This window comes from Acanthochromis polyacanthus, chromosome 19 (genome assembly GCF_021347895.1).
Source record: "Acanthochromis polyacanthus isolate Apoly-LR-REF ecotype Palm Island chromosome 19, KAUST_Apoly_ChrSc, whole genome shotgun sequence".
NCBI lineage: Eukaryota > Metazoa > Chordata > Actinopteri > Pomacentridae > Acanthochromis > Acanthochromis polyacanthus.
The window spans coordinates 19,399,862-19,412,814 of record NC_067131.1 but is presented as its reverse complement, the minus strand read 5'-3'; the positions used below and the strand labels follow the sequence as shown (position 1 = coordinate 19,412,814).

Genomic DNA, 12,953 nt, shown 5'->3' with positions numbered 1-12,953 from the left:
AGCCACAATAAGTTATGACTGACTGTATTTAGCTGCATGGTGAGATAAGACTAGGTAAACAACAGCATGCTGTGATGTACAGGTAGGTAGGATTGTTTTCATTCTTCTACTACAGATTCAAAATACAGAATATCTAAATTTTTTGGTGTCAGCCAGAGCAGTAACCACTCATATCCATGTCATAGCAGAAACACATTTGTTGTTCATTTTCACAGCATTTACTTCTCTGAGAACATGGTGCCACTTTACGAAACAACACCTGCTGCAATGCGAATGTTATAATGTTACTAGAGATCTCAGATTTCAGAAGACATCTCCAACAAAACTTGTAGCTTCATCTGCATTTTTTGTATTTCATGAAGCCAATGTGTTTTTTGCCTGGTTTCGATATGAGGTCACAGTTTCACCCTCAAGCTGGGAAAAGGCATTTTATGGAAATGTCTGCTTGTCAGTAACCTCAGTTTCCAGCGCCTCCCTCATTACCGCCGTCAAGTGTTTACAGTGTCTTCATTAGCAGCCAGCCCTCTATTGATAACAAAGCTTTAAAGAAGGCATAAACGACAGTGATAAGCATGGCCAAGCTACTATTTTGGTTGACACAAGTCCCCCTGTTTACTCTGGGAGCATGGGAGCGGACATCAGGACTGTGATCCCGGCATTGGGGATCTTCATTTTCAAACTGTGCCACCGCAAAAGTCTGCTTTCAAACAGGGAAGAAGGTAAAGTTTTTGCCAGTTCAGTGGCTTAGAAAAAAAACTTTAACAAAATGCAGATCTCCAGAACCTTTCTGTTCCGGTTGTGTTTGAGTTTGGTGATTTCGACCGGCTCCTGCACCTGTAAGCCTCTCACTAATGACATCCAAGGCGAGGACCTGGAGGAAATCTACTCTCAGCTGACAGAGGACTTTCTGGAAGAGGAAGATGCAGACTCGAGGATGGAGAACCTCCTCGGAACCATGAAGGAGGGCTTACTGAGGCAACTCAACCTGTCAGATGTTCCTCAGGAGCACAACAAGATCTTCCCCCCTCAGTTCATGATGGAGTTGTACAACAAGTACGCCTCGGGCAGCTTGGCAGTACCTCAGTCTGATGTCATACGAAGTTTCTCTGTCCAAGGTACAGAAACAGTGTTTAACTAAGGGAAATACATTATGAAATGATCTGTGTTGCTGATGATGAAGATAACGATCTCAGTGGGCAAATTTTTCTTGATAATCCCTTCAGTCATTTGGAGCCCAATACATGTCAAACGGAAAGTTCAGTTTATCTCATCTGTATAGCTGTTTGTTATCCATATTTGATGTAATAGAGGTTTTGCTTCACGCCAGCTGTAGAGAATTGGCTGAAAGTCAGCACCAGGAGTATTACTAACAATAAAACTCTGACCTGACACACATCCAAGTTGGATCAAGTCATGGTCAGTCAGTAAATAACAGCCAACTGTCCTTTTCCTTATAAAATCTGCATCAGCATGTTCTTGACACCATCACATAATCAAATGCTCAGTTAAGGTTGTTGGGAGTTTACCATATTTAAACCTCTAAACTAGCCAGAAGTTTCCCAACTTACACCGTTTCCTCTTAAAAAAAAAAAAGAAGCAATGTCTCCTGACAACCCCTTATTTTAGATCAAAGGCCTAAAGATATAAAATTGTCAAGTCATTTTGTGTTGTAGAATTATGCTCCTGTGGGTTCCTTTCCTGTTAATCACTTTACAGATGCTGGCCACTCTGATCCTGGCTCTTCTTTCATTGACAATGCAGTAATTTATTATTGCATGATAGCCTAATTGCTACTTACAAATGATGAAAGAGGAAAGAAACCCCTAGTTGGTTGACTGCCTGTGTGGCCTTTGGAACTCCAGTAATGTTTTGAATTATTTTTAGTATCTGCCTACACAGATACTAAACACATCTGAGAACCATGAACCACATCCCCTGGGTAAGAGCAATGTTGGGGCAGAAATCTTGATTAAATATAAACCTTTTGGCTCAATACATACACACCTCATGTCGGACTGTGGAAACCTTAGCTAGTTTTTCAGATAAGTAATCCAGCCTTTTCTCCTCTCTCCCACAGATATCACTCTCTCTATGACAGATGGCACAAAGACCAAACACAGGCTGCAGTTCAATGTCAGCATCCCCAGCCATGAAAAGATCACCACTGCAGAGCTACAGCTCCTCTTCTTCCCCGATGCCGGGTTGAAGGTCACTCCCCACAGTTTCAAGGCCATCGTCAAAGTCTATGAAGCTGATTACAACAATTTCACATCCCAGCTACTCGTCGGCAAAGTGGTGAAAGGCTCACAGAGCACATGGGAGACATTCGATGTGACCACAGCGATTCAGAGGTGGATCAGGTCGGGACGTGCAGCTACAGTGTTTGATATAGTGGTGGATAAGAAGCACTGCGGGGCCCCTGATAGTGGAGAGGAAGGAACCAGCTGTTTAAACATGAGCCTGTCTGTTGGAGATAATACCTCGGCAGCTTTAATAGTCTTCTCAGATGACCTTGGTAGCAGGAGGAGGGAGACGAAGAAAGAGCTAAGAGAGATGATCCTTCATGAAGAAGAAACCATCCTGCACTCGGGGGCCGACTGGAGCAGAGGAAATCAACTTCCAAACGAGATCCCGGAGGCTCAGCACCCACGGAGAAAGAAAAGAAAGGCAGAGAGGGAATACTGCCGGAAAACCTCGCTCAAGGTCAACTTTAGAGACATCGGCTGGGACAGCTGGATCGTGGCGCCTCCAGAATATGACGCCTTTGAATGTCGAGGAATGTGTTACCACCCGCTGACGGATGAATCGACCCCGTCAAAGCACGCCCTCATCCAGACACTGATGAACATCAAAGACCCCAGAAAGGCCAACATGGCATGTTGTGTCCCCATCAAACTGGACCCCATCACAGTCATGTATCAGGAGAATGGACGACTCACCATCAGATACCTGTACGAGGAGATGAAGGTGGCAGAATGTGGCTGCAGGTAGTCAGAGAGGGCTGGTTTGTCCTGCTGCTAGCAGAGATGAACATGAGTCTAAAAAGAGGTGTTGCAATATACCAGCATTGACGATGACCATGGTATTTAATGAAATATTGATGTAATGCTAATATACCAAATGATAATGTAAATAATTAAATGTCAATTATTATCTGGTTTGCAATCCAACACAGGAACAACATACAGTACGGATGTGGTTACAGACTCTCTCTGCCTCTCAACATTCCTATTTTGAGTGTAATTAATTTGCCAAACAAGAGACAAAACACAATAAACAAAGCTGAAGAGGATCTTGGTGATTTTTTTATTTGCTTGTTTGTTTGTATTTTTGTTTTCACAGATATTGCAATAGTATTGTTTCTGTGAATTGTTTTTCGGCACCATTATTCATGATGGGGAAATCTGATATGTGCTAAATCTGATTTTCATTCAGTTCAGTCTGATGTTCTCCTCCATACCCTCCACTGGTCCAAGAAGACACATGGAAATCCATATACAACCATGCCTCCATCTGCATTATTTCACATTTATCAGCCACAATCACACAATTACCTAATGCTCATTCTGTGTTCTGAGTGTTGTTTTGTTTAGTTTTGATCAATAATTCTCAACTATTTTTAAACACAAAAAACATAATTCTCGGTGTTTCGGTGTCTTAACAGTATGACCAAGAACACATAGCATCAAATGCTGTTTCCAAATTTGGCAGACTTACCGTGGATGTAGCTAATATGCTAACAAGGAAACTAATGAGCTCGCTGGCACTTACCTTCAATACATGAAGGGAACACGGTAAAGTCATCTCATTCATAAGGGTATTATCAGAATTAAAGTTACATGAATAATATATGAAAACTGACAGTGGGAATTATTTTATGTTCTGCTTTCAGGGAATGCGATTGCTTGAATGGTAATAGCGTCAGAGTTCATTTCATTGGCCACAAAGAACAGAATAGAATAGAAGATTTGTTATAACCCATAGACTGAATATGAGTCTGAAACTGAAGCCAATGTGGAAGTGTATTAAACCTGCATTCTTTTCTGCAGCCAGCAGGGGGCGACACCTCTGGAAGACTGATTGTATAGAAGTCTCTGAGAAAATGCCCCTACTTCTCACTTCATCTGTTACATCAGTAAACATTTTCCTATTGAGTTTACAGTTCCAATCACTTGTTTCAAGTTTCCTTCAGTACAGCATGTGTTTATTAAATTATGGTTCCATTTAGAAGACAATGGGCAGTAAAGCTGGGGATGTTTTAGGGTGTGGCTACCTTTTGATCTGACAATTAGCTACCGTATCAGTGTGCATGTTGTCTTTGAGTTCTCAGTCAGATCCACCCTGCATGACCATGGCCAAATTTCATTCATATATATGTCACTATCAAGTCCTATGATAACAATTTTGGGTTTCACTTTTCGTCAGATGGTTTGAGAACCAAATGAACATACAGGGCCTTGTTGAAATGTTTTTTGTGGTAAACTAAAAGGAACAGGCACAGTTTATATTTAATTCTTATTTGTATATAAAAGCTTTCCATTTAGGTGTATTGGATTAATGTGTTCAACTTTAAAACTAATAAAATTGTATTTCTATTTTGAAGTAATGTAAAAAAAAAAAAAAAAAGGAACACATGCATGTAAAATAATGTTAAAAAATATATATATGTGATTTTTAAACATAAATGGTGTTGGCTTCTTTTAAGTTTCATTAGTAAATTTAATTACTATTACAACAAGTACAAGGACATTTTATTTTTGTAAAAGTTTTAAGAGGATTCATTGGTAATGATACTCTGGTCAAACACATAAAATAACATTTAGTCACTGCTCATCTGTTAATGCTTATGTAAATCTGTATACTACTATTGGAAGTGTACTTTGTTTATATTGACATATACCTTGAAATACTCTGTAAATTGCTGCCATACAAACTTGAACTGCTTATACATGCATTCTACATTCTGCCATGAAATAAGTTGTCTCTATATAAGCTATACAGTATGGCAGTAGTAAACTCCTGCAGAGATAAGTCTGTATCTGTATTCATGTTTGTTTTGACAAAATCATCCAGACAATGATGGAAAATTAAAAAGAAAAAAAAAGTTCAATAAAATGTGTTTTCCTCTGTGCACAGGTTTCTACTGTCCTGTATGTCTCATGATGTCTACATTTTCGTCCAACCCTGAAATAGATAAAGCTCGTGCGGAAAATTGTGTCAAAAAATTAAATTTAAAGTTGAATCACTCGTCATACATTTACTGCATAACTTTTCAGTATATTAAGACACAAGATACAGGCATCGCTATAATCTAGCACAGATAAGGTGGTAACTAGATAAGTGAGTGAGGAGGCCGGAAAGATCAAGTGATCCTAAAAATGGGAAAACAGGGCAGGTGGGAATTCTAGGAGAAATGCAAAAGAAACAATACGTAACAGAAAGAATGACTGAATTAAACTGTGACAGCTGGATGACTCCATATTTATATGTATGATTAAATGATCATAATGTGTATGATTCACATTCTCTCATCTTACAATCCTGTATATGTTTTTTGTGCAGTCTCTTATGGACACACGTTCTCATTCAGTGCTTATAATTTATTTGTATTATTTTCTACACTGTAGATTAATACTGAAGATTAACACTTTTTTTTACATCATTCCATATGTATTATTTTATAGTTTGATATCTTCAGTATTAATCTACAATGTAGAAAACAATAAAATAAAAACCTTTGAATGAGAAGTTGTGTCCAAACTTTTGACTGTTAGAGTGTATTTCTTTCATAACTGCAGTAATGTTCAAAATGGCAGAATAACAGGCAGTGAGGGATCAGTGGAATACTCACACCTCAGATTAAATGTTTTTGTCTTTACACTTTACAATACCTGAACCTGTATTTTACTTTTTTGACAGTAGGAAGAGCTGGTGACACCAGTTTTATACAGTCTGTGGTGAAGAAAAGTTACATTGTTCTAAAGCAGATTAGATTCTGAAAAAGTCAAATATTTTAATATTTGATTTTGTGTAAAGTTGGAATTCTTGTATCTGTTTTGGTCATGTTTAAACCTGTTTGTTGAGGAGATGTACTTTAGGTAGATTGTGATGTAATATGTATAGAAATATTATTTTTAGAGCTTCTCTGTTGCTTTACAATTTGTGACAAATAATGTGCACATAACTCACACACACAGTTTTCACTCAATTTGTTTGACAGCTCTGTAAATATTCTGATACAACAGCTTTTCACTTTCTAGAATTCTGATTCAGACATTTTTTGTTTTGTAACCAAGTTAAACGAAATAAATAACTGTGTAATGTGTGCATGTGTGTGTGTGTGTGTTTTTAAATTCCAGAGACAATTAGATGATGAAACAGGGAGTTCAATCATGCTTTAAAAATGTCACATTGGTTAAATAACTCAGAGGCCAATATCAAATGAAGGTAAGAAAGAAACGTTTTAAGTAATATTATCCTTAAATGATTCCAGTTAAACAAAGCTCATTCACACACACTCAGTTTTCCATCATAGAGTGATATACACTGTCAGCTATGTAAATATTTGAAGTCAGTGACACAGCCTTATCTGAGCTGAACCCTCAGTGTCAAGAACAGTGAGGGGACAAGTTTGTGGAAGCACATCCTGCATGGTAGCGCTAAATTGCTAATCTTAAAATAGTACAAATATCCACTCAAGAAATCATATTTTAATGAAAACCGAAATACCATTACTGCCAGAAGTAGCAGTTTGTGACAACAGCTGTTTTAAATGCCTGTTGCAACTGTCCTTTTATTTATTTTGAAATGTTAATGAGAACAGCTTTGGGGGGCAAAACTGAAACGTATTCAGTCCTTAACACGCTGTCTGTGATGGTGGATTCTCAGCTCTATCATAACTACTGTGTCGCTGCTCTTCGACTCTACCAGGTGGCATGTTTAAAAAATATTTGTGCAACTTAAATTCCACACCCAGAATGTAGTGACAATTAAAGTATGTACCACTTAAACAATTTTATATGTTGTTAAAAATTCTCTTGTTATTTTTTCTTGAATGTGAAATGCAAGCAGGGCAAAATATGACAGAGCTCATTGTTTCTGAGGGCTTGATTAGCACACTGGGAATTGTCAGAGAGAGGATTGTATTATGTAAGAGGCAAGGCGGTATTAAAAGTTAAGACGCTAAGATTAGCAGAACACTGTCTAGCATTTGCAAAGAAGGTGACGTCTGGCTGTATTAGCTCTGAGCTGCAAAATGGTCTGGATCAGGGTTTTGCTGCGCCAAAGTCTGTTTTCATGTCAAGTTCAAGGTCTAAATACAGATCTCTCCTTTTTACCCAAATACAGTTTGACTTAAACCGTGTATTTGTAGTTGAATCATTCACAGAGACAGTTTATCTGTTAGTTTTTCACTAATTTATATTTTTTGTTTAATTAAAGAACAAGCTGCTATACAACAAATTCTGAATTCAGTGACCATTGGAATTTTCCACCCAACCTTTGATCCTATATATTAATATATATTTATGGTGTCCATGTGTGTTTTTTTTTTTTACCCAATTCTGATCCTGCATGTGTTTTAAGAAGGCTTTGCCACGTGTCCATAAACTGTGTAATCATGTCACCAGTGGAGCGACCCAGACATGACCTCTAAAGCCACCAACAGCACCAAAATACACCAGCATAAGCTTTTATAACACACAGGGGAGAGAGTGAGAGGGAGGGAGGAGTATGAGAGTTTCACACCAGTCCATCCACTCCACCTGTCCACCACCAAGTTTTGAATGAAAAATTGAGATGGTATATTATAAGAAATTATGATTTTTAACTGATGCAGACCCACATAAAACTGCACTGGAATTGTAGCACTGAAAACTGTTAATTACAGTAAGTCATTATGACACATACAAAGCAACCTTCTATGTAAAATGAAAGTACCAGAGCCCAAAAGGCATTGTACAAAATGAAAGGAACTGTACCTCCCATTTACCGATTTCTATTCTGTCTGCTATTGTGCACTGGCTGAAGCATCACAGATAATGCGATTAAAGGTTTATTGGGGACAAAAGCCTCTTATGTTGATATTGCTGTCCAAAAAACCTATGACAATGACATGTTCCCTCCCACGAAGAACATCATCTTTGGACACAGACAAAAGAACGAACACAGACCAGTGAAACAGAAGACTGAGCGGTTCTGTTCCTATCAGTCCTGATGAAGACACTAGTGATGGCGCAACACGCACCATCACTACTTTGGATGCTTCTGTTGTGTACTCTATCTGCTAACGCATCATTTCAGCCAGCTCTGGTATTAGAAATGGCCAAGATTCTTCTGGAAAACTACTGCTTCCCTGAGAACCTGGTTGGGATGCAGGAGGCCATTCAACAAGCCATCAGCAGTGGAGAAATCCTGCAGATTTCAGACAAAAAGACCCTAGCAGCTGTGCTCACAGTGGGAGTCCAAGGAGCACTGAATGATCCACGGCTGACTGTCTCATTCGAGCCAAATTTTGTCCCAGTGATGCCACCAGTGCTGCCCTCTCTCCCAAAAGAGCAGCTGATTCGGCTGGTAAGAAACTCTGTCAAGATGGATGTCCTAGAAAACAATGTTGGCTATCTGCGGATGGATCGGATCATTGGGGAAGAAACAGCAGCCAAGCTTGGCTCTCTGCTGCGGGACAACATCTGGGACAAAGTTGCTCGCACATCCTCACTAATCTTTGATCTGAGGTACAGCACAGCTGGAGAACTGTCTGGAGTTCCGTTTATAATCTCCTTTTTTGCAGACCCTGAACCACTCATTCATATTGACACTGTGTATGACAGGCCCTCAAATAAAACCAGAGAGCTGTGGACTATGCCATCGATAATAGGAGACAGATATGGAAAGAAGAAGGATGTGATTATTTTGACCAGTAAGCGCACCATGGGGGCTGCTGAGGCCGTTGCATATGCACTAAAAAATCTAAAGAGGGCCATCACAGTTGGAGAAAGGTCTGCTGGTGGATCAGTGAAAGTCCAGAAGATTAGGATTGCTAAATCGGAGTTCTATATAACAGTTCCTGTGGCGAGATCGGTCAGTCCAATCACAGGCCAAAGCTGGGAGGTCAGTGGTGTTGCCCCAACGGTCAATACTGTTGCTAAGGAAGCTATCGCGAAGGCCAAATCACTTCTGGCTATCAGGAGTGCCATTCCCAAGGTTGTGCAAAGTATCTCCGACATAATTGAGAGATTGTACGCTTTCACTGACAGAGTTCCAACTCTTATTCAACGTCTGCAATCTACAGATTTATTCTCTGTTGTATCTGAAGAGGATCTGGCAGTCAGACTCAACCATGACCTTCAGATTGTGTCTGAAGATCCAAGACTGATCATCAGATTCATGCAAGACCATGCCGCCATCATAGAGGAGGACCCTGAGCTCTATAAAGTTCCAGATGATCCCGGATTATTACAGGACTACATTGATCAAGTGTTCAAAGTGGAAATTCTTCCGGGTAACACTGGTTATCTTCGCTTTGATAAGTTTGTTAAATCATTTGCAGCTAAACTAGAAGAGCACATGGCTAAAAAGGTATGGGAACCCCTCAAAGATACTGATAACCTAATTATTGATCTACGCCATAACACTGGAGGATCCTCAACATCTCTAGCCCTGATATTATCTTATCTACAGGACACTTCTCAGAAGCATAACTTTTTCACAATATATGACCGAATTCAGAACACAACAACAGAATATGACTCTCTGCCCAAAATTACAGGTCCGACGTATGGCTCAAAGCGTGAAGTTTATGTGTTAACCAGCTACTACACTGCAAGCATCGGTGAAGAGTTTGCTTACCTGATGCAGTCCTTACATCGAGGCACAGTCATCGGGGAAATTACATCTGGCACCCTGATGCACTCAAAGACCTTTCAAATAGAAGGGACAGATATTGCCATCACTGTTCCTTTCATAAACTTTATAGACAACAATGGGGAATTCTGGCTGGGAGGTGGTGTGGTCCCTGAGGCCATCGTGCTGGCGGAGGAAGCTGTAGACCATGTTCATGAGATTGCAGAATTTCACAGAGGACTCCGGTCCCTAATAGAAGGTGCTGGGAAACTGTTAGAGAAACACTATGCAGTCCATGAAGTGGCACTACAGGCTAGCAAGGTGCTGTTAACTAAATGGGCTGATGGACTATATCGGTCAGTGGTTGACTTTGAATCCTTGGCATCTCAATTGACAGCAGATCTCCAAGAGACTTCAGGTGATCACCGCCTCCATGTCTTCCATTGCGACGTTGAGCCCGAGTCACTTCATGAGGTCCCAAAGATCCCTACAGCAGAAGAAGTTGGATATATAATTGATGCTCTGTTTAAAATTGAGCTTTTGCCAGGTAACATTGGCTATCTAAGGTTTGACATGATGGTGGACATAGAAGTGGTCAGAGCCATTGGGTCTCAACTTCTAAAATTGGTGTGGAGCAAGATAGTAAACACTGATGCCCTCATTATCGACATGAGGTACAACAGTGGTGGTTATTCAACAGCAATTCCACTCTTGTGCGCATATTTCTTTGATGCTGAACCTTTGATACATCTTTACACTGTTTTTGATCGCACAACAGACACCATGTCAGAAGTCATGACATTCCCTAACGTCAGGGGTCAAAGATATGGATCCTCCAAAGATCTCTTCATCCTAACCAGCCATATGACTGGATCAGCAGCCGAAGTGTTCATACGGACTATGAAGGACCTAAATCGGTCCACAGTTGTTGGAGAGCCAACAATCGGAGGGTCTTTATCAAGTGGAACCTATCAGATCAGGGACAGTGTCCTGTATGCTTCCATCCCTAACCAAGTTGTTCTGAGCGCCATCACTGGGAAAGTGTGGAGCTTTTCAGGGGTTGAGCCTCATGTCATTGCTCAGGCAAATGATGCTCTCTTTGTAGCACAGAGAATCATAGCAGCAAGACTGTTGAAGAAAGAGCAAGGTAACTAATGTGGTATTCTAATGTCCTCCAAAAAAAGATTTATTTGTCTTGTGTTTAGGCAGCACATCAGTGTCCAAGTTTGTGGCATGTGGCCTTGTAGTCAGCTTTTGTCTGTGTACTGTAGCTTTAATTTAAAGGAGGTGTTTCCTACTAGTTTCAGCCATAATTTTCCTTCTGTGCTGCCATCATCACATCCAGAATTGACTACTGGAAGTCTTTTCTTTATGGTACATCATCCAAATTCCGAAATTAACTCCAGTTCATGCAGAACTGCTGTTTGTCCGTTCACCCACTCCCATGACCACATCACCCCAACACTCCAGAAGCTTCTCTGGCTTACTGTCCCACAACAGATTAATTTCAGTCCCTCTCATCACTCACAAAGTGCTCCTATAATCAGGCTTGCTCCTTCATCACCGACTTGCTACGTCATCACACTCCTTCCCACAGCCTCTGCTGCTCTGATGCCAAACTCCTGTCCACTAGCCTAGCCACGCTAGACAACCCACGGCAACAAATTTAATTCCCTGCCAGGGTGGGTCTAGTTACCCTCCATAAGGCTCGAGGCTGGATTCTCCTAAAACTGGCCGGACGAATCACCATGAAGTGTGGAGTCAGAAGGCGGGCGTAACTAAGTGACGACAGAGGCGCGACGATTCTGACAGAAACAACCGGCGCACAATAAACAGTTATGTTTCAACTCGGCTTTGGCCACAGCCCTTAAAGATTTGAAGCTAAAATTCAACTTGAAAGATAAACAAAGGATGGCACTGAAGTGTTTCATTGAGAAGAAAGACGTATTTGGACTTATGCCGACGGGATATGGCAAATCCTTAATATACCAGTTGGCTCCGCTGGTTGGGAAGCTAATGGGACTTAGGCACAATCCGCCGGCGCTCAAGGAACTACGTCAGCCTCCCTCCCTGTCAAGCGGTCCTAGACCCTTGCGTCTTCAAAACATGGGTCTAGCGCAGCTAGGCTACCTGTCCACACCAGTCAGAACCAAGCACAAGACTTGTGGTGAACATTCACTTTTTGTTGCCTCCTGTTGATGAAACTGGAGAGTGCACTGATTTGTCAGTGTTCAAATTACTGCTCAAAAAATTTTCATAACTGAATTTAATCTTTCTTTTATGGCACATGTTATCATTTTGTTTTATTGCTTTCCATGACCATTTTTGATTCATGCAAAGCAAGTTTGAGTACCCTGAATGCACTGTTGTGTGTGTGTGTGTGTGTTTAAGTATTATTATAATGAATATTAATAATAGTTTGTATGACAAAACTGTCATCACATCATTTTTTTGTTTTTGGCTGTTTTGAGTGTTCCATGGAAGACATTGACACTTAACTGTCATGATGATACCTTTATAAAGGAAGACTAGAGAAAAAATTATTTAAATACATATGCCATTCAAGAAGGGAACAAATTAGCTGTGGATGCTGATCTTAAATCTGCTCTCTGTGTCATTATTACTATTGATGACTGTTTCACATAACAATAGCCCCATTTCCTTCTGTACAACAATTATTGTAAATAAAACAACTACTGATTAAAATTAATGCACCAAAAAGACTTTAAACTATCTAACCCTTTTATTTGCACTTCATAATCACAATAAGTTAAGTTTTTTTCTCTTATGTTGCTATTTCTTGCTTGGTTTTCCTTTGATCACATGTATAAATGGAATGTTTTAGATGGTTAATATCCTGTTAGTCCAGTTACGTGCCATCCCTGATGTTGTTTGAGTCACTGTTTGCTCATTTGCTTTGTCCTTTTGCTCAGTCTTCTGTGATGATGTTTAAGCTTTTCTGTTTGTTAACCATAGAATTTACCAGCAGAGGGAGCAAGCACCAAACAAACTTACAGCTGCCCTCCTTGTTCGCTTCACAACTGAGCTCAACTACTGCAATCAACCATGTACCATCCAAGAAAAAATAAAGAATTCATTGGTTCTGATTTTTT

The 12,953-nt window shown here is 40.1% G+C and overlaps 2 protein-coding genes across 2 annotated transcripts; both read left to right on the top strand.

Moving 5' to 3' along the window:
* The first annotated feature begins 363 nt into the window (after positions 1–363).
* Positions 364–5,131, top strand: gdf2 (growth differentiation factor 2). The gene is made up of 2 exons (XM_022208917.2): positions 364–1,115; positions 2,078–5,131. The coding sequence occupies exons 1-2, from the start codon at positions 767–769 to the stop codon at positions 2,989–2,991; spliced, it is 1,263 nt and encodes a 420-aa protein (XP_022064609.1). The 5' UTR covers positions 364–766; the 3' UTR covers positions 2,992–5,131.
* Positions 5,132–8,229: 3,098 nt separating this feature from the next.
* On the top strand, positions 8,230–12,912 carry LOC127531168 (retinol-binding protein 3-like). The gene has a single exon (XM_051939884.1). The coding sequence runs from the start codon at positions 8,230–8,232 to the stop codon at positions 10,993–10,995; it is 2,766 nt and encodes a 921-aa protein (XP_051795844.1). The 3' UTR covers positions 10,996–12,912.
* The last annotated feature ends 41 nt before the right edge of the window (positions 12,913–12,953 follow it).

What these genes read in the sequence shown, in the direction of transcription:
- gdf2 (XM_022208917.2), top strand. Translation starts at nt 767, where the DNA reads ATGCAGATCTCCAGAACCTTTCTGTTCCGGTTGTGTTTGAGTTTGGTG. An exon ending in ACGAAGTTTCTCTGTCCAAG is followed by an intron (nt 1,116 to 2,077) that starts GTACAGAAACAG and finishes TCTCTCCCACAG; the next exon opens with ATATCACTCTCTCTATGACA.
- LOC127531168 (XM_051939884.1), top strand. Translation starts at nt 8,230, where the DNA reads ATGGCGCAACACGCACCATCACTACTTTGGATGCTTCTGTTGTGTACT.